At 36.7% G+C, this 21,617-nt stretch overlaps 1 protein-coding gene and 1 long non-coding RNA gene across 2 annotated transcripts in view; both read right to left on the bottom strand.

Annotated features, from left to right (window-relative positions):
- The window catches only part of LOC125242021 (centaurin-gamma-1A-like), a 119,696-nt gene that overhangs the window by 58,476 nt on the left and 39,603 nt on the right, over positions 1-21,617 (bottom strand). Inside the window, exon 2 of the mRNA XM_048150726.1 lies at positions 345-491. Coding sequence (XP_048006683.1) covers positions 345-491 — 147 coding nt within the window. The remainder of the gene's footprint in view (positions 1-344; positions 492-21,617) is intronic.
- LOC125242023 lies at positions 16,519-17,343 on the bottom strand. Its single transcript, XR_007178815.1, has 2 exons — positions 17,157-17,343; positions 16,519-16,887 (listed from the first exon to the last, which is right to left on the bottom strand). It is a non-coding gene; the product is annotated as an uncharacterized LOC125242023 (long non-coding RNA).

Genomic DNA, 21,617 nt, shown 5'->3' on the forward strand with positions numbered 1-21,617 from the left:
GATAAAAATCAAAAAGGAATAAAAGTCTTAACTGACAGATAACTAGTTATTGTTCATGTCGTTGTGCGATCTACTATCTACCTACGCACAAAATCAAAGTTCGTTGAACTTTTACAATTTGTTTATGTTGCTCATAGCGCCATCTATGACAGACGCCATTCAACGGTAGAAGGCTAGAAGTCGTACTGCCATCTAACGTTTCACGCTGACATCAATGAAGCAACGAGCTAAGCTAAGGAGAATGTGTTATGGTTTTACCGATAGAGGCGCTAGTAAGTTGTATGAAAATTATTAAATACAATTTTGAAATAAACTAAAATAAATGGAGTAAAAATAATAAATACCTTCAGGACTTTCTTCTTGCATGTATGCCCCTGTTAGATACCGATGGACTAGCGCAGATTTTCCGCTGTCCGGTGATCCTAATACACCAACTCGTAATTCTGTGACACCTCGCGCGGCCGTCCATTCTTGGCTGTTTACGAATGAATCTGTAACAATAAAAAATAAAAAATGAATATTTATTTGGTAAGAAATGCATTTATGTAACAAATAAGAATAGGTTGAACGTGGTTAAACTGATATTTTTTGTTGCATATTGATAATAGCGCCATCTATGACACATTAAACAAACTATAGGTACACTAGGAAACAACATCAGCGCTGTAAGGTGAAGCGACATCTAGTGACGAGTAGCGGAACTGAAAGATTTCAATCCGTTTGTATAGATGGCAGCCTTTTCAGAGAGAACAATTTCTTAGTAGAAAATTATGGGATAGGGAATATAGTCAGTAGACGCAAGTAGACGTAATAACATCTTGATAATACCGGTGTATAATGAGATTTTGAAGTTGATTAGAAATACTTAAAAACAGTAATATTAATTAATCGGAAAATCGTAACAAAATGTCACAATCAGCACCCGTAATCTGTTACATGTTAACGATAGCCGATATTACTTTCACTGAACAAGACTTCCTATTCTTAGGTAAAACCTAGTAGCTACACCGTACTAAAATAAAAGGGCATAAGCGCCAGTGAAATTAGTATGTAAAAAGTCATTTTAGAATTGGTTAAGGTTGAGTTGTCGCGTAACCATTCAAGCGCGACAGAACGCAATCACGGTAGGTAATATCAAGTAATATGCAGATTTCTAATACGATTATTATTATTTTATCGTTCGATTTTACAATACTATCACGATATTAGCATTAATAATATACTGCGTGGTCGGTCAATAATTATGTAAGTAGATAATACTAGAAAAATATGTAAAGAAGGATTTCTGAAAAAAAAAAAATCAGTCAAATTATTATAATATACCTACATACATACACAATTACATATGCATTATAGAAATACTCTTTAAATTATAATAACATGATGATCATATGTTTTTTTTTTCAAAGGATTACCTACCTAGATTATATTTTTTGTGATAATATAAGCTTTTGCCCGCGGCTTCGCTCGCGTTAGAAAGACACAAAAAGTAGCCTATGTCACTCTCCATCCCTTCAACTATCTCCACTTAAAAAATCACGTCAATTCGTAGCCCCGTTTTGCCGTGAAAGACAGACAAACAAACAGACACACACACTTTCCTACTTATAATATTAGTATGGATTATAATCTAACTGTCCATGATTATGACTTTACGACCGTAATAAAGTAACACATTGAAGTAAACCACATAATAACCCATCAGAATATACAATACCAACGAAAACCGCACTAATATCCTTTAAAAACTACGTATGTTAGGGACCGGTCACATCAGAGCGTCGCGTGTCTCGGGGCGCGCAACGGACGTCCGCGCCACGCCACCTGAGTGTAATTCAAAAAACGTCTCCTCAGTACATTTTGTATAGGAAGGACGTAAGACGCGCCCCAGGTGGCGTGGCGGCGGCGTGGCGCGCGCCGCGCCGCTTGGCGGCGCGTCTTACGTCCTTCCTATACAAAATGTACTGAGGAGACGTTTTTTGAATTACACTCAGGTGGCGTGGCGCGGACGTCCGTTGCGCGCCCCGAGACACGCGACGTTTAAGTGGGAACGCTGGCTTAGACCTACATTCGTTTGAACATATTTTACTGCAATGTCAAACATTAACATTGGAAGGTCAATGGCTACAATAGTCGTTAAATACGGTTTTCTGCGGTTATTTCATCTCGGTTAAACCGAAAAACCAAATTATTTCGAAACATGGCATTAACGACACTAATGTCTATCTAGTCGCTTATCTACAAAGCGGGAAAACGCTGGAGCCGGCTGCGAGCGTAGCGCTACGAAAATCGTTAAAAGTGGACTGCATATTTATTTTGTATTTTAAGTAATAAATCTCCGACATACAGCGTGTGGATTCCATACGGGCGAATAATATATCCAGTTATAGTATCTGACCATACAAATCGTATAGAATAATCATTTTGTTAAAAAGTGTTATTAATTAAGAGTAATTAATTTTTTTAATCTGACCAAGCAGCAATGTACGCCGTCCAACTTAATTTGATATGACATAAACGTCATGTCGTAATGACGTTTAGGTAGGTCCGCTAATTGATGTGGACGTAATACATTGCGTGCTGAATTATTATGTATGAAAAAAATATTAGTGGGGACGTTTATCGACAAAAAGAGGCCAAACCTTTTTTTTCTTGACCAAAGCATGAAACTTGGCACAGTTGTTCCTTATATCAAAATAAGTCGATTAAGATCGGGAGCCTTCGGGAGCCTCCCCCCTGGGGCTCGGGAGGGGGGGTCAAAGTACCGCTTCACCCGGCTTGCTTTGAAAAATTCTAACATACCCCGTTTAGTTCATAGGTCATGTTTGGTATCGTTTTCGAGTAAATCAATAACGTAGAATTCATTTTTGGTACTAAAATTATAATTTAATGGTAAATAAAATTAAAAAAATGAAAAGTTTGAAATTTTCATCTATGATTTACAATTTCAAGTCATCATAAATGTCAAACTGTTTGCTTTTTCTACAAATAAAAAATATGATATGAAAGCCTATTTAATATAGATTATGAATAATATAACTTTTACCCACCTTTACTAACATTAAGTTTTAGAAAAAAAAACTTTAAGCCGCGCGGCGTCGGGACGCCGCGAGCGTAATTTTAAAATGCCTTTATTTTAAAAAACTCTATTAGAACCCGTTTAGCTATTAGGTCATGTTTAGTATCGTTTTCGAGTAAATAAATAACGTAGAATTTAGTTTTGGTACTAAAATGACCATTTAATGTTAAATGAAATAAAAAAAAAATCTGTGAGTTGCAAATTCAAGTCACCATAAATGTCAAACGGTTTGCTTTTTCTATAAATATAAAAATATGATATTAAAGCCTATTCACAAAGGATAGTACGCGTTCACCTACGCGAGCTTAGACTGTGTGCGGGGAACGCGCCTCTTTCATATATTTGATCGCCAGTGTCAGAGGTGTGTTAATGCATAAATAGAAAAAGATTCATTATTATTGACTCCGGTGTCGACAACGGCAACACTCAGGTCGGACCACACGATCTAAAGACCGACTGTACCTGTTATTTATTCATTGTAGTGAATCCTGTAAGAAATTTATATAATAGTATTTTATACAATCGTGATATAATACAAAACTTTTCAGTCGAGTACTGTAAGAGAGTCGGCCTATCAGTGGAGAGCATCCAAACATTTAAACAACGCTTTGAATCAATATTTTTTTTATATTTTATAAGCTAAGTAACAACCGTTCACTCTCAATCGCTGCTTCTATATGAATGCCCCATTGAAGTGTCCGATTTCCTTGACGTTTTTATACTGTTCCAATTTTAAATCAGGGACTGCCAGTCAGCGACCATGACTGCTGTAAAAGGTTTCATTCTGAATGCGAAACCTCTTACATATCCCTCCCCCTTATGTTAGAAGCAGCCATTGTTCACAATACTACACCCTATCCTATCCTATTCTACCCTAACTACCGGTTGGCCCTACCTAAGCCAGGCCCCCCTACACACAAAAAAAAATCTCCTAACACCCAATAGTGACAGCCTCATTCAAGGTAGCCAACATCTAACGCTCTTTGCGTGGTTGCCTAGTCCACGGTTGAGACCGCCATAATTTGGATAGTTGGACTATAGCCAAGGTCCTCGCAAATTAGTCAGATATGGACTATGGTTAGGAAAACCAATGGCAAAAACCTATAACCCCTGCCCATCGACTAAACCCTTTTATTTTGAACTTTCTGACAGCTAATTGTCTGTGGCCATGACTAGATGACATTGACATGACAGCTGTTAGCAAATTCACCTAACTTCAAGTAAAAAAACAAGGCAAAACGTTTATTCACATGAAAAAACATAATAAATTTTGAAGATGCCGATTCTTGTTGGCGGTGGCGTTGAAGTGGGGGCTTCTCATGGCCGCCAATCTTCCCGCCGCGCCGCTTGCGAAGTGAAGCGGAGCCCGAACGGCTCATGAAGATTGCTGCAGCTGTAGTGTGCTGCACATTGGTGATGACGACGAAGTGGGGGTTGCATATGACCGCCAGCCATCTCGCCACACCGTGAGCAGCTGGATCATCTGGTCATCTAGTCGGCCTTGTCTTGATACATGTAAAAGAAATGTGTATGAACGTTGTTCTTTGTAGTCAGGAAATTATAAGGGTGTTGTGACATTACTCTATAACTTTAAACGATTGTATCTATTTATTAAATATTTACAGTTTGGGGTGTGTTTTATTCCACAGTTTACATATTTTCATATAACTTAACCTTATTGGTAGCTATAGGAAAACATTATGGAATAAATAAGCCTATCAAATAGTTTTTATTCTAATATAAACATTGCATAAATAATATGTATAGTATTCTACATGTTATATATTGCGCCAAAATAATTAGTTCTATGTGGTTATTTACAAATAATTATCCTTTTTAACATTAGGGATAGGCAAATGACATTTTCTGTCACAAGTCGTTTTTCCTTTGAAATAATGTACATTTTAGTTCACTAATCACAATTATTCCGTAAGTTCTACAATATAATGTATAATTAAAAGATTGAAACTAAATTTACATTGCCTATCTAATGTAACCTACATATCTAGGAAGATTTACTGCATATGTGTATGATTAAGTATATAGGTATGATGGAGCTGATGTTCACGCAATTTGCGTCGACGCCCATGGTCACCGAAGAGGAGTCGTAGAGTTTCTTGAACAACACAATCTTGAGCGCCCGTTGCTCTGTTGAATGTCTCGCATTCCATTTTTACGTCAATTCTGCACAGCTATATTTTAACTACGGAATGGGTGATAATGAGTATTAGATAATAAGAAATATATCACCCGGAATAGCTCTTCGTATTGGCGACGATGGTCACTTTGTTTTCCTTCTTCTTAAAGCGCGTTTGGCTTATCGCTTGGCATGCGCTTCCTCACGCTGTGAGGTCGGGGTTCGTTGTCTGAAAACTCTGAAACCGAAACTAGGGGAAACTTCAGACGTTAGCGCCTCCACCATGTAAGAGAGTCGGCCTATCAGTGGAGAGCATCCAAACATTTAAACAACGCTTTGAATCAATATTTTTTTTATATTTTATAAGCTAAGTAACAACCGTTCACTCTCAATCGCTGCTTCTATATGAATGCCCCATTGAAGTGTCCGATTTCCTTGACGTTTTTATACTGTTCCAATTTTAAATCAGGGACTGCCAGTCAGCGACCATGACTGCTGTAAAAGGTTTCATTCTGAATGCGAAACCTCTTACAGTACCATGTGTAGTACGGTACGAGAGTGAAAAGCTTAATTATATCACTATTGTATACAATACTTTTTCTACGAGTCATCATCTTCATCATCAATGGACGGAAATATCACCATTCATGCAAGTTAAAATTAATGTCAATAGAGTCGTTCACCGTTGTATCAACATCGAATTACCTAGCAACCAATTGTTTGTAATAACCGTCTCTGATTGGCCGATAACGCGACAGATAAAAAAAAATGTGTTTCAGATGCAGGAAAATTTGCCAGATATCGCAAATTAGTATAGAAATTGTATGAAGTTCTATTTTTGAAATTATTATAGTTAACTAAAGTCAATTATAATGAGCTTATTATAATTGAGTCGGAACTGCCATAGAGTATCCAACACTGAAAAGTTAGCACTTATAGTTTAGTCTGTGGTGTCCTAATTAACAGATTACTCTTACTCATACTCATACTATACATTCCCTTCACAGAGACATAGCTGGGTACATATGGAACTGCATAAAGAAGGCTCTACCCTCTTTATGCAGTTGCATCGGTGTTTGCAACCTGATTTACATTTACATCTTGTAACTTCTAAGCATATACTGGCCACTTCAGTGTTGCCTGACTGGGATGGAAGGAAGAAGGAAACGAATGGGTACCACACTACCCATTCGTCTCCTTCTTCCTTCCGTCCCCAAGAAGACGGACTTGGCAAATTTTGGTGTGGCACCAACGCCTGACTCCAAACAAGAACGCCCTGAGTCCCATTTCTCAAAACTGAAAGTTACAAGTTACAAGCGGAAGTCTCTTTGCAACTTGTCATATTAGACATTGACAACCAGTTGAAAATTGTAACTTGTAGCTTCGAGAAATGGGCCCCTGGTACACTGTGCGCAGTATATGCTGATGCAAGGCAGCCTCTGAAGGAGGTATGTTCTCCAATTGTCGATCTTTTCTGGTACCTAAAGAGGTAGGTACTTCGACCACTCATTCACCGTTACGCAACGACTTGGTCTGAAACAATATGTGCATTATCATTTTAGAGTCTACAACTATCAAATTACAACTTTTTGGTGGATCACGTAGGTAACCTTCAGTATTACCCACTTACGTTACGTATCATACAAAATTATTACAAACTTTAGTAGAATCTGATTTGCCTCTGATATTGCTCCATCTTGTAATAGTTTGACACCTTGGGCGGCCTGGCTAAGCTTCAAAGCCAAAAGAAAACGTTTCTAGATTAGACATAGTATGGGATAGGTACGATAAACGCAGCTTGAAACGATCAACAAGGGAGAAACATGGCCACCCAAGGCTTCAAACTATTACGAGATGGAGCAATATCATAGATAGGCTAATCAGATTCTACTAAAGTTTGTAATTATTTTGTATGATAGGTAAGTGTGTAATAGTGAAGGTGAGCCACCAAAATGTTGTAATTTGATAGTTGCAGAATCTGTTTAAATAAAATGACAATGCACATATTGTTTCAGATCAAGGGTCCTTACGCAGCAGTGAATGAGTGCCGGAAGAACCTCTTTACTAGAAAAGATCGACACTTGGAGAACATACCTCCTTCCGAGGCTGCCTTACTTCATCATATAGTGCCATTTGTCTAAGACTGGGGCTAAAGACATGCCAACCACACCCTTGCTGCCGACGCATTAGGACACCACGGACTCCACTGCCAGTCTAGTGCTGGCCGAATTTTGTGACACGCTGCACTTAACGATTTAATCCGCAAGGCTCTCGGCACAGCGAACATACCGACAACCCTCGAACCTGTCGGCTTGTCAGCAGCAGACGGAAAGCGGCCTGATGGTTGCTCGCTTTTGCCTTGGTTTCTGGGACGACCCTTGGCGTAGGGCGTGACCTGTGTGGATACCTTGGCTCCGTCCAACGTCTAACGTTCGGCCCAGAAACCAGGGACTGCTGTTGCAAAACGCCCAGTTTAAACGCGCAAATATGCATTTTTAAAAAACAACTACATATTTGCGGCAATTGCATTTGAAACATGGTCATCAGACACCAAGCAGTTCGTGAAAGAAGTTTCCACCAAACTTGTCTGGGTGTTTGGTGACATACGCATAGGCTTTTACATCATATTTTTTATTTAAAGAAAAAGCAAACAGTTGACATTTTTTTTGACTTGAATTTGCAAATCATAGATGATTTTTTTTTTATTTACCATTAAATTATAATTGTAGTACCAAAAATAAATTCTTTGTTATTAATTTACTCGAAAACTATATCAAACATGACCTAATAGCTAAACCGGGTCTAATAGAGTTTTTAAAATAGAGCTTAATTTTGAGAGGAGGTAGGGCATAGCGAATGATATTCCGCTTTGTGTGGTAGGGCACAGCACAGCGGATATCGTCTCGCTCGAATCTAGAGCAGAGCCCAACTGGGGTAGTACCTCCGCCTTACAGAAGACCGCAGCCAAATAGCGTGTGTTCCTGCCGGTGAGTAAGGCTGCCAGAGCTCAACGAGGGTGCGGTGTGCTGATGACGGGAGGACTTACGGAACTAACTTGTTCCGTCTATTGTCCTTTGAGTCGTCGGCAACCCGAACCCTCCTTAGAACTTGTACATTCCTTTTTGCTGTGTACTTAACACAGCAAAAGGGAGTGTACAAGTTTCTAATAGGGTGGCAACGCGCTTGTGACACTGTTAGAGTTGCAGGCGTCCATAGGTTACGGTGACCGCTTTACATAAGGCGGGCCGTATGCTTGTTTGCCACCGACGTAGTATATAAAAAAAAAAATAGAGGTATTTTAAAATTACGCTCGCGGCGTCCCGACGCCGCGCGTCTTAAAGTAATTTTTTTGTGGAACTTAACGTTTGTGAAGGTGGATAAAAGTTATATTTTTTATAATCTATATTAAATAGGCTTTCATATCATATTTTTTATTTGTAGAAAAAGCAAACAGTTTGTCATTTATGATGACTTGAATTTGTAAATCATGGATGAAAATTTAAAATTTTTAATTTTTTTTTTATTTTACTTACCATTAAATTATAATTTTAGTACCAAAAATTAACTTTTTAACAAAAAATAAAACCGCCTTCAAAAATAAGCGCGTTACAAAACACGGAGAAACTAAAAAGCAAAAAATAATAAACTTTTGAATTCAGATTTCTTATCGTATTGCAATAATCTAAACATCCAAATTATAAACAAATCAATTATTTTTGTAGTCGGTACTAGACCTGTTCGTCGCCTTGCTATTGCCTGTTTGCCCCACCCAAACATACACAGGCTGGTACCGACTCCAAAAATAATTGATTTGTTTATAATTTGGATGTTTAGATTATTGCAATACGATAAGAAATCTGAATTCAAAAGTTTATTATTTTTTGCTTTTTAGTTTCTCCGTGTTTTGTAACGCGCTTATTTTTGAAGGCGGTTTTATTTTTTGTTAAAAAGTTAATTTATTTGTTGATTTTTAGTGGTTCCTAGTGATATTATATGTATCAGTCCGAATATATGTACAGTAGTGAAAGAATTATCCTTTAACTCCTAACCATTGAGGAGTTGACCTTCCATCATCAGCTCAGCCACATAAAATTACTACCGTCAGGCGTAAATACTGGTGTACCTTTGAAAAATACACTAAAAACATTACATGTGCCTATAACATTTGAAGAGTTCCCTCGATTTCTCCAAGATCCCATCATCAGACCCTGACTTGGTGCCAATGGGACCATCTCGGGGTTATACCCGTGCGATCAAAAAAAAAATTTTGAAAATCGGTCCACGATTCTCGGAGATATCGAGTAACATACATACAAAAAAAAAATAAAAAAAAAAAAAAAAAAAAAAAACATTCAGTCGAATTGAGAACCTCCTCCTTTTTTGAAGTCGGTTAAAAATGAATTCTACGTTATTGATTTACTCGAAAACGATATCAAACATGACCTAATAGCTAAACGGGGTCTAATAGAGTTTCTAAAATAAAGGCATTTTAAAATTACGCTCGCGGCGTCCCGACGCCGCGCGTCTTAAAGTAATTTTTTTGTGGAACTTAACGTTAGTAAAGGTGGATAAAAGTTATATTTTTTATAATCTATATTAAATAGGCTATCATGTCATATTTTTTATTTATAGAAAAAGCAAACAGTTTGTTATTTATGATGACCTGAATTTGTAAATCATGGATGAAAATTTCAAATTTTTTATTTTATTTTATTTTATTTACCATTAAATTATAATTTTAGTACTAAAAACGAATTCTACGTTATTGATTTACTCGAAAACGATACCAAACATGACCTATTAACTAAACGGGGTAAGTTAGAATTTTTCAAACCAAGCCGGGTGAAGCGGTACTTTGACCCCCCTCCCGGGCCCCAGGGGGAGGCTCCCGAAGGCTCCCGATCTTAATCGGCTTATTTTGATATAAGGAACAACTGTGCCAAGTTTCATGCTTTGGTCAAAAAATTTAAGGTTTTGCAATAAACTCCCCAGCTATATCTCGCTTATTCAAAATAAAAACCATGTAGTTAGACTCCTTAGGTCCGATACTATCGTTATTAAGATATTCGCCCGTACAGAATACACACGCTGTATATATACGCTATTCAGTAACAGCGAAATCGGTTTAGTGTTTCACAACGAAAAAAAGTGTGCCTACGCTTAACTTTGAGCAGTACGTTAACTAAGCGTCCCTAAACTACGATAACCGCTTACCAACCCTTACCAACCGTACAATATGCTCGTTGGTTAGCACAAAATGTGGGTATCCATACTAATATTATAAATGGGAAAGTGTGTGTGTCTGTTTGTTTGTCCGTCTTTCACGGCAAAACGGAGCGACGAATTGACGTCACGTGATTTTTTTAAGCGGAGATAGTTGAAGGGATGACATAGGCTACTTTTTTTTTGTCTCTTTTTAACGCGTGCGAAACCGCGGGCAAAAGCTAGTATGTTATATATATAGAAAAGAATACTAAGAATAGGAAAGCCGTAGAGTAAGTCATAATACAGAAATTATACAATAATATAAGAGTTACAACTTTCATTCGCGATGTGACAATGCAGTCTCTCTTACGTCACAGAGCTATCTTATTGTCATTTGTCACACTGACGTGTGGCCAGAAAACTAGCGGGTATCGGCAGCGATAGCGATTTACGTGAATACAGAAGTTGAAAGATTATATTATTCAGAAAAAAAATAGTAGGCTAAAATGTTTTAATTTATGCGTGTTTGTTTTTGTTATTTACATCAAGAACGGTTACTAATCGTACTTGATTTACTCTTATAGAAATGGTTAATTATAAAAGTAATGGTAACTATGTAGTACCCAGGTTTTAACGTAAATAAGAGTTTCTTATGTGAAATTTTGGCACAGAACCTTAAGTACCATAACACTATTTTATTGTTGCGGTGCTCTTCACTTTCACATAGCCATATAGCGACATCAATGATATTATACAGCGGGAGAATCAACTCCTTCGTTTTCGTGGCCATACGGAAGTATTACAACATCTCTCTGTGGCGAATCGCTAACTTCACCCGAAGGAGAATTAGCTTTTATTTCGTGTCATTGCTCTGATGGATTTCTTTTATTATAGCAACACTTAACTGTTCTCATACAAAAGTATCAGAATAGTTGCCTATGTAAAACGGTTTACATAGACGGTGGTGCCTCTATTATCTATGCATGAATATATATAAATAAGGTGACAATAATTTATTTATTATTTATTTTTGTAAGGTTACTATTGTACCTGCTTATGATTATTGTAATGCATTTTAATGACCTGTAACTTTGCCGTTATTAATACAGTTCTGTATCTGTATCTGTCTGTATCTGTATTATTTTTGTCTCTTTTTTGCCAGGATATAGACAAATCATAAAAAATGTCTAAAGATAAAAACAAATATTGTTCAACGTGTGAACAAAATAATATTGAATATGTATGCACTAAAATGCAAGTCATAACAAGTCACGATGACGTAGTCAAATAAAAACTATAGACATAAGAAAATATAAACTAATTGTCTAACCAATAATTCCCATTAAACAGGTTTCCTATCAACTCCTATTCTTCCCGATAAAATAACCATTCACTTACCATCATTAACGACCGATTCCCGTAATAAATTAAGTTTATTACCCTAATATAAATCAAGCCTTTTTGACCCTAGACACTAATCGTCTTACGGGGTAAAAATTCATGGGGTAACGACCACGCCTCCTTTACTTTATGACGCCGTAAAGGTGTAAAATGAGATCGGTACGCGTGTGTACCAAAAACCAAAATAACTCTTTATGTTGATTATTGGATTATAAGCTTTACTCTTAAAGGGATAAAAACATTGCCAAATACTTCAATAAACTGGCAGGAGTGTAAAGTATTTAGTGGCAAAAGAGCGTAAGTGCGGTTCAAAGGGGAATGTACTTAAATCGTTTTGGAGGTGAAAATGTGGGCAATACTCGAGTGAAGTGGGCTCATGCAGGTTTTATAGCATGTATTTAAGTAGTACTTGTGTTTTGGGGCTTGTTCGTTCTGAATATCGAATTGATGGGATAACTGGTACGGAGATGAATCCAGTTTTGTAATGGCGTTTTTTGGCTGTTCAAAACTTGGGTACCTACCTATTTGGGTCTGATGTCAATACAGCAAGATGAGACGTTTGGTACAAGTGTGTTAGTGTTAATGTAAAAATTAAAAATACGTTGTTTTGCAAGCGAACTTGATAATAAAAGCTTATGATCTTTTTATGAAGCCGAAACGTCATCGGAGAGTACACCAAATATTTTGAGTGTTTACGGAGACAGAACATTTTCCCACTTTATGTTTATAAATACTTAAATATATTGAATAGGTATGTGTTGAAAAGTTTTATTGATAATTACATTATTTTTTGCGATTGTGACATTTGAAACGTAAATGAACTTTAACGTAATTACAGTTTTTTCCATTTAAATGTCTCATGCTCAAGGAAGTAGTTACTTTATTATATGGTTAATTATTACAAATATGTCGGAAAGAAACTTATAAAAATCAGGAAATTAAACATTTTTTAATCGAAAATAACCTTTATGTGGTTTCAATTACATACACAATGGAATCATTGGTTAAAATGAAGAAATGAAAAACAATTAATAAAATGTTGCACTACTTCTACTACCTATTTAAATTGAAAAAAAGGGGAGATATTTGTCTGAAATCTTCAAAATAATTAAAATCAAAACAGAGATTTTAAATTAGATCGTTCAGGGGCAACGTAAAAATGAAGATGAAATTTTAGACAACTAGGCGACTAAGCTACAGCGAAGGATAACCACTAATATTAATATAATCTTACAAAATAAACGGTATCACAAATCTCTTTGAACCCATCAATACGGTCAAACTTCCTTTCAAGCCCCTCAAAAGGAATTCCCAGACAAAGCAAACAAAATTACAACATAAAGGAACACCCACACAATAAGGTCAGTTTTTGTAAAGGCCTTTGACATGTCGGGCGATGCCTTCAATTTGCTCAGAACATCTGCCTACCTTTGTGCTTATAGATAGTTTCATTCACAAAGACGCGTGCCTTGGCTCATTTTTGTCTGGGCATTAAAGGTATTTGACAGAATTGCACGACATCTTCAATGAAATGATCTATTTCTTCACTGACCAGTCTCGAATCTTATTGTAATTATGTAAGGTCTACATTATGATTAGATTCTTTCGGCGCATGTTCTACGTTTGACCATTGAACCTTTTTCTTAGCCCATAGTTTATTATTTGAACTTGGGACATTTTTTCTTCTGTTAAAAGCTGAAGTGGAACAGATTTTTTCGAGGTTTTATTTGAATGCGTCTTTGATGCCACTGGCTGATTTATTCACGAGCTGAATACAACAGTAGTATGATTTGAAGTTATCAATGGACACACATCAATGTCAAGCCCTTATTTGTCCTTACCGACAGCCTGGCGTCGGTTCGCATACTCGTGCTGATGATGGGCCTCGACGAAACATGTCAAGCAATTTTTGACTAAGTATTTACAAATCCGAGAGAGATAAAGGATTCTTAAAGCGGTGAGCCAGATTTTAAATAATGATTATTTATTTGCCAAAAACAGAAAAATACAATATTACACCTATACAACAATATAACTTATTAAACTCAATAAAAACAAAATGCAGTATTATGTACAACTTAAAACTCATTAACTTAAAAGAATTTTAAGTATGGAGTAGCTGATTCAGGATTCTACTTTGGGAGAAGTTCATCATCATCATCATATCAGCCGGCCGAAGGCGAGAGGTTAGAAGAAGTTAGAATCTAATAAAGTGAGGGTGGGTTTACGTAGGGACTCTGAAGAATATCAACCCGAATGTAGATTCAGAAAGATTCAGATGAAACACGATGATCTCGGATACAAATTGCTTATTCCATCCTAATATTTTTGTCTACTTAAAATTTAAAATTAGCTACGATTTGGCAATCCCAAATCCATTAAACCAGCTAAACACAATTCAACCATATCAGTCGATCACAATTACCCATTGGAACAATCGGAGACCTTGGACCTCTGAAGGTCGCCACACAATGGAGACCATGCATCACTGGGTTGGAGGAAGTAGATTTAATTGTAATTGTAAGATGTAAATAAATAGTGCTTTTATGGTTTTGTTCCGGACTTATTACAATTATCTTCAGTAGTGAGGAATTTCGATTGAAAAGGCACTCTAACATGACATATTGGAGCTCCGCTCCGCAAAAATCGCTTTATTTGCAATACCGTAACCAACACTTGCTTTTCAACATCGTTAATTTTATAAATACATATAATACTTGCACAGCAATAGCGTTTATTTTTTGAACAGTTTAGTTACAGCTTACTTGTAACCCACTGTAACCTGATGAGCAACGGTAGTTGCTTACGATCAGGCGATCCGTCTAATTATTGTCTACTACTATGACGTCCTATGACATAAAAAAAATTGATCACGGGCCAGACGGCGTATCCATATTACTGTTTCTACTTGACATCCCGCAGTGTGGCATCCCAATCCCCGATCCCTGAACATAATGTAACGTGTGCAGTTTTGGCTTATTTCGTTAAAAATTTGCTTCCTTGACGGTTATACGTCTTAGATTTGTTATAAAGTCCTAGGTACAAGGGGCAGACGGCTTTCAATCAAATTAATCATAAAGGTATCCTTTAAGTGGGTGCCGATAGATGACTGAATTTCGAGTTGGCAATCAATTTAATACTGTCAGACTTGGTCGATCTGTGTAAAGATGAAGTAAGAAATGCTTATTTATCACCTTGACTTCTAGAATCATTATCCAAGTCCGCCACATGGGACGTTGAGTTGAAATTCGAAGTTTGACCTAGCCTTACCTATTCTCCAAATGATCACCTCACCTACTTTCTGACAGCTCACCTAGTTGTACAACCATTATAACCAAGAAAATAATTACAACCATTGAACCAGACATTATGTAACAAAACAATGTACTCCAAGTAGCAACCTTGTGCTACTCTCCTTGTCCGTTTCAGACTATTGTTACTATTGTATTGTCATTAGCACAGGAAGCTTATTATTTTTTGTCTGCTCGTTAATACAATACAATACAATACAATACTCTTTATTGCACACCTTGATAAAAAACAACAATACAAAACAAGGAAGAAACACGAACAAAGGTAAACAACAGGCGGTCTTATCGCTAAAGAGCGATTTCTTCCAGACAACCTTAAGGTAGCGAAAATTGATAAATTTATATAATGTCAGTAGGTGTCAGCAAATTCGAAGAAATAAACTTATCGCACAATATAGGCAAAAAAAAAAATTAAATATTATACATAAACATACATATATAAAGATAAATAACTAAATGCATAAATATATAAATAAAATATATATAAGTAAATACACATATAACAGTACCAGGTTATTTAGAAGGAGTAGTCAGACAAAAATATTACGGAAGAGATAAAAAATGGAGTTTAAGTAGTCTCTTGAAAGAGTTAGGAGACTGAGCACGTCTTATGTCATGAGGTAGGGAATTAAGTTAATTCATCATTAGGTTAATTCGCGTGACTAAATACGTTTTAGTTCATTATTCGGCTACTTATCTTAAGCAGGTCCTGATTTTCTTTATCGATAGCTGCACCAGCGATTTTCAGGGCATTTCGAAATTTTAGAACCAAAGAAATATGTTGATGAGTCAGTGACTGTGTTTTTCAGTACCTATTTAAGATTTCAGTGACTTGTGTTGTGACTTCATGAATCGAGATGATTTTTGATGCCATTAACATACGTGGCTACATATTAGAGACAAAACTTACTACATATTTAGTTATGCTCTGTTACATAGTCGATTTAATTTTCACGGGTTTACTACCAGTCGATAAAGCAAATTTTGTTTGTTTTCTGTCTGTTTTCTGCCTACCATTTGCCATATGTTCACATATATAATGAAGCAAACAGCAACCGAAGATAAACTTTTATTTAATAGGGGAGGGCGGGGCTGCAAGTTCCGATTTTCAAATAACATGAAGTTATATGATGAAAACGATAAGTTTTATATTCCATATTTAAACCTAACATAGAGTAATAAGCGATTTCTCTAATAGTATAGTTCTTTTGCCCACTTTCTCAATAGTTTTTTTTTTACAAGCATATATTTGCAAAATTTCGGGGAGGAACATTCGGCCCCGCGTTGGGGCGAGTTGTTCCGTGTCTGGGGCAAATTGTTCCGCTTACATAATATAAATAAAATATAATAGTAAGTTAGGTTTCTTTCCAGTAAAACAATAATTTTAATCGTTACATTTATTTATGTTAAGGCACCGTTATAAAATATTAAGAAAATAACAACAAAACTACTAGTTACACAAATTACACAATTATACGAACATTATGTACTGTTTAACTAAAATTGAGATCCTTTAGCTTATAAATGTAACTACCTGCATACTTAATATTAATTAGGGATACAATAATTATCCAGGTAAACACTTTTTTATAACTTAAATATATGGCACTTCCATGACAGAACTTGAAAAAACAAACATAACTGATCTTTTGCCGGTTGCTGAGGTTGTTCACCATTCCGACCCAATGTTGAAGTGTTCATGGTTACAGGGAGTTTTACCGCGTTCAGTTTTGCGCCTGTAGGTACGTACCATCCTAAAAAAAAAAGATTCATCAAAAAAATGTATCCAGTACAAAATGAATGGGGTAAGTTGTTCCGAGGAACAACCGGCCCCTTTAGGAGGGAACTTGTAGCCCCATATTACGTTATTGTATAAATATTGTCATACTAGCAAATTAACGAAATCAATTGAAAAAACACTCAAATAATATGATACCTAACTAATGCCACTCTTAAATAGGAAAGATACACACAAATCAGTCAATAACAAATGAAACTATAACACATAACAAAATGTACTCACGTGGTGTTTTAATAGCACCGTGCACGCAGCCACTCGTCCGCCGCCGCCGGAGCAACTAACATGGCCGCCAGCGCTGCGCGTCACCTAATGCTTAAGCGACGCACTTCACATGTATTGCTATCTCTTTTCTTTGCAAAGTTATAACTGTCGGAACAACTTACCCCGGGAACTTGCAGCCCCGCCCTCCCCTAATCTCAACAAGTTTGCTTACACGGCAAATGCGACTGCAAACATAAGATTACCACACTCTTTTATCAAAGAAAATAATACCTTAACTTTAAAGACGGTAGATCTACATTTACTCAACGAAGCTATCTAACAGATTCTAAAAATAACCAGTAAACGCATAATCAAGAGTAATTCAAACGCTAAGCACTAATCATAGAACTTTGTCGCTACAAGAAAGTTAATGCCACGTTTGGTGGTATGTGTAACATGTTAATACGACAAGGTATTAAAAGGGCTAGGCGCCAGTGATACTACTGTAGGTGCATAACTTGTATGACCAGTTTATAAGTGAAGTCCAAGATTGCTGATAGTTGTAACACATCTAAAGGTCATAATATACTGGTTTGAACATGTTCTAGGAGTTTTGAACCAATGTAAGTAGGAGGTGATAATGTGGTATAAGTACTGTGATTATAGAACATGGTCTTAGTAGAGCAAGCTGAATGCTTCCTTCAAGGCGTGCTTATAAAGTACGTACATAAAGTCTCATGGTTAAGGCACTGGTCCCACCGCGAGCTAGTAAGCTACGAGGCTATAAAAACGAACAAAAGATAAGCACTCCCGTGCAAATAAAAGAGACACGGCGATATTGATAGCTCACCGCTGGGCGAGTAACTATAAACATCGCCGCGTCTCTTCCACCTTCCACAACCATCTACAAGACATTTTTTTTTGTGGCGCCATCTATGTGTGGTGTAGTGTATGCGCGTTCTTAGGCGGTCGCATTTTATAATGTATGGGATGGTATGATCTTATATTTAGTCTATGCTTATAGTATAGCCTATAGGTACGTATTTAAATATGTAAGTTGTATATACGGGAACAGCAACACATGTCGACTTGGCGCCAGCGAATCCAGCGATGCATTTGCACTCTGACAGTGATGAATGCAATCGTTGACTGTCGAGTGCAATTTATGCATTTTGCATTTTAATGTTTAATTTAAACTTCATACTGAACCAGCTATATTACGGACGGTATGTATCTTTATAACAGTAGTGATTATCCATTCACCTTGTTCATTTGTTCTCTTATTAAACCCAGACGTAACATGATTTTTATGTCGATTAACCCCTTGATATTTTGGGAATACTTGGCATTCAGGTTTAAACAGCTCCTGATTATGAGCGGAACATGTTACAATTTGTGTCACAAAAGGATCTAAATAGGTACTTATATCCGGTTGAGATAGGTACGAAATTACCATACGTTTCCCATTTTACACAACATACTATGCCTATTTTGAAACCTTTTTATTATGTATGGAACCCTTAAGTCCAAGGAGAGACTTCGCCTCCTTATGTGTGTTCTATCGCCTGTACAATGGGTTGTATTCTGAAAAACTGTTTGACATGATGCCAACGGCCACTTTTCATCATCGCACCGCTCGCCATCGACAGGGCGCTCATCCACACACCTTGCAACCTAAATTCCCGATGAACTACAGTATGGGGTTCTTCAAAAAAGGAGTGTACAAGTTTCTGATGGGTCGGCAACGTGCATGTGACACCCCTTGAGTTGCAGGCGTCCATAGGTTACGGTGACCGCTTTCCATTAGGCGGGCCGTATGCCTGTTTGCCACCGACGTGGTATACAAAACACTCTATCCATCCAACAAAATGTATCAAAATCTTACGAAAAATCAACAGCTAACAAAAAATGCTCGACATGTTGACATAGCTCCGTTGCATCAACTTTGACAGAGATGAATGGTATCGTTGACTGTCGTCCGATTGATTCATTTTGACATTCGATCGATTATACAGCGTCAATTATCGGATTCATTTATCAGAGCATTACTGTATGTGTACAAGTTGGTGGACAAGTGTTTGTATTTGTGTGGTCTGCCTGAAAGCATTAGGGTGGAATCACAACTCTCAGTCGTCAATCATCGAGTCTTACTTTATATATGAGAAATCGCAATAAGCAAAGGAAAGCTAAACTGAAAACACTTGAATACGTTGTAAAATGTTATAAAATATTATCAAATGTTATTAAAAAATCTTTTGGCATACTCGTGAAAGTAAGCATTACCGAATATCAAATTTGAATGTATGACTCTACATATGACCGGAAGTTCTTTAGCTTTAATAGGGATGACGACTACATAAAAAAATGGCATTCTGTTTAGTCCGTCAGTTAGATCGTCCAAAAATACTGAACACATATTTTTCGCTTTTTCTAATTAATGAAAAAATACAAAGATATAGAGCATCAAAGTTCCGGAGTGGGGGCTTGTGACGTCACTTCTAAGTAAAAATTGCACCTACTAATAGGCGTGACGTCACGCGAAACTTCAACGTACTGTCCGTCGTAATTTTTCGTTTACGAGAAAAAATAAAAAAGACGTGTCAAAAATTATTTGATAATCTAATTGACTGACTAATTAGTTTTTTTTAGTCGTCTCGCCTATTCAAGTAAGTCGATACAGGTAAAAAAGCTATATTTCTCAAATTAAGGTCAAATCTATTGCGGAGTTCACTGAAAATGTATTGTCATTAATCACTAAGATAAGATAGCGATAGAAAACTGATAGCAAGACGAGTTGAATTTAATACATTTCTAATAACAACTATAGGCTGGACATGTTTTTTTTTGGTACATTGGTACATCAGTATCGGCTAAATTGTAAAACATGTTCTGTAAATTGATTATTCTACCAATATACTTGAGATCCAAAATGATATGTGTACGTAGTGTGTATTAATCTCCATAAAATTATACCCAGTGTTTCAACTTACTCTGTGACAAAATTCTACTTGACTAAACTTTTGAAACTGCAAGCTAATTGTTCCTCACCAAACTCCATTAAACTATCAACCCAATTCCCTAACACATAGAGTTCAATTTTAGCTACCAAAAGTATTGTCCCAGAGTTGAGTAACGTGAGAGTAACTGGTACGAGTAACTACCTCAGAACCCCTACCACGAGTTGTTGAAGTTTTAGAACACGTTACTCGTAAATAAAAATGGCACGGAAAATGACTTTCATTGTATGGAGAAAGTGAACAGCGCCCCCAAACGGTTGCTGACTAAAACAAAAATTACAGTATAATAGGGATGATGACTACATAAAAACATGGCATTCTGTTTAGTGTAGATCGTCCAAAAATACTGAACACATATTTTTCGCTTTTTCTAATTAATGAAAAAATACAAAGATATAGAGCATCAAAGTTACGGAGTGGGGGCTTGTGACGTCACTTCTAAGTAAAATTGTACCTAGGCGTGACGTCACGCGAAACTTCAACGCACTGTACCGTCGTAATTTTTCGTTTACGAGAAAAAATAAAAAATACGTGTCTAAAATTCATTGATAATCTAACTGACGGACTAATTCGTTTTTTTTAGTTGTCTCGCCTATTCATTTTACTTACATGAACCAATTTTATTTACATAAATAGAAAGCCAAGCCTTAGCTTGAAACTTAGTAACTTAGCTTATATCTAAACTAAAATAGGTGCTGGAGCTGTAGGTACAGTTAGTGTAGCGTTCAGTTAAATCGACACTTATGCGAACAAAAACATCTAGACAAGACTTATTTATTATGCTCATAAAAGCGTATTTAGATATTTTTGATTATCTGAATGAGTAGATGTAACTGAACGCGACTGTATAAATGCCAAGGATGCTGGCTACATTTCCTGTATCGCAATGCTGATACGTAGTGCGAGGAAGTCGCCAGCTCCTCGGTCACCAGCCAGCGCGGCAAAAATGCAATCTGGTTTTGTCGTGCCAATACGCAAGAGCGATAGAGATAGGTAGCTACGAAACTGATATCCTGAGCGTTTGTGCATTTGGCTACGTCTCCTGCTAGTCCTGCTACGTCAACCAGACGCTTCGCGATTTCTGTAAAAACTTGTGCACGATAGGACCCCCCAAGAACCTAGAGTTTCATTCAACATCAAATGGTACAAAATGGTACTCTTTACAATCCTTACCTTGTAATTTCCCGTTCAAATGACATACACATTTTCCGCGACATTTGCGTTGTCGAGTATTCTAAATCTCGTGGTAGGGGTACTGAATGAGGTAAAGTTAGCATTGAAAAGTTAACACTAATGGGCCAATTTGGAGTTCTTGTTGAGTTAGTACAGAGAGTTTAAGATATTGTTACGATATTTGCAAAAACCTACTACATTCTAGGCGCTACTGTATTATAAGAAATAGTGATGTGACTGCTGTGAGAATTATCGATAAAAGAGTCGATATTTTATACGATAAGTAATTGAA

Source organism: Leguminivora glycinivorella, unplaced genomic scaffold (genome assembly GCF_023078275.1).
Source record: "Leguminivora glycinivorella isolate SPB_JAAS2020 unplaced genomic scaffold, LegGlyc_1.1 Scaffold3, whole genome shotgun sequence".
Taxonomy (NCBI): domain Eukaryota; kingdom Metazoa; phylum Arthropoda; class Insecta; order Lepidoptera; family Tortricidae; genus Leguminivora; species Leguminivora glycinivorella.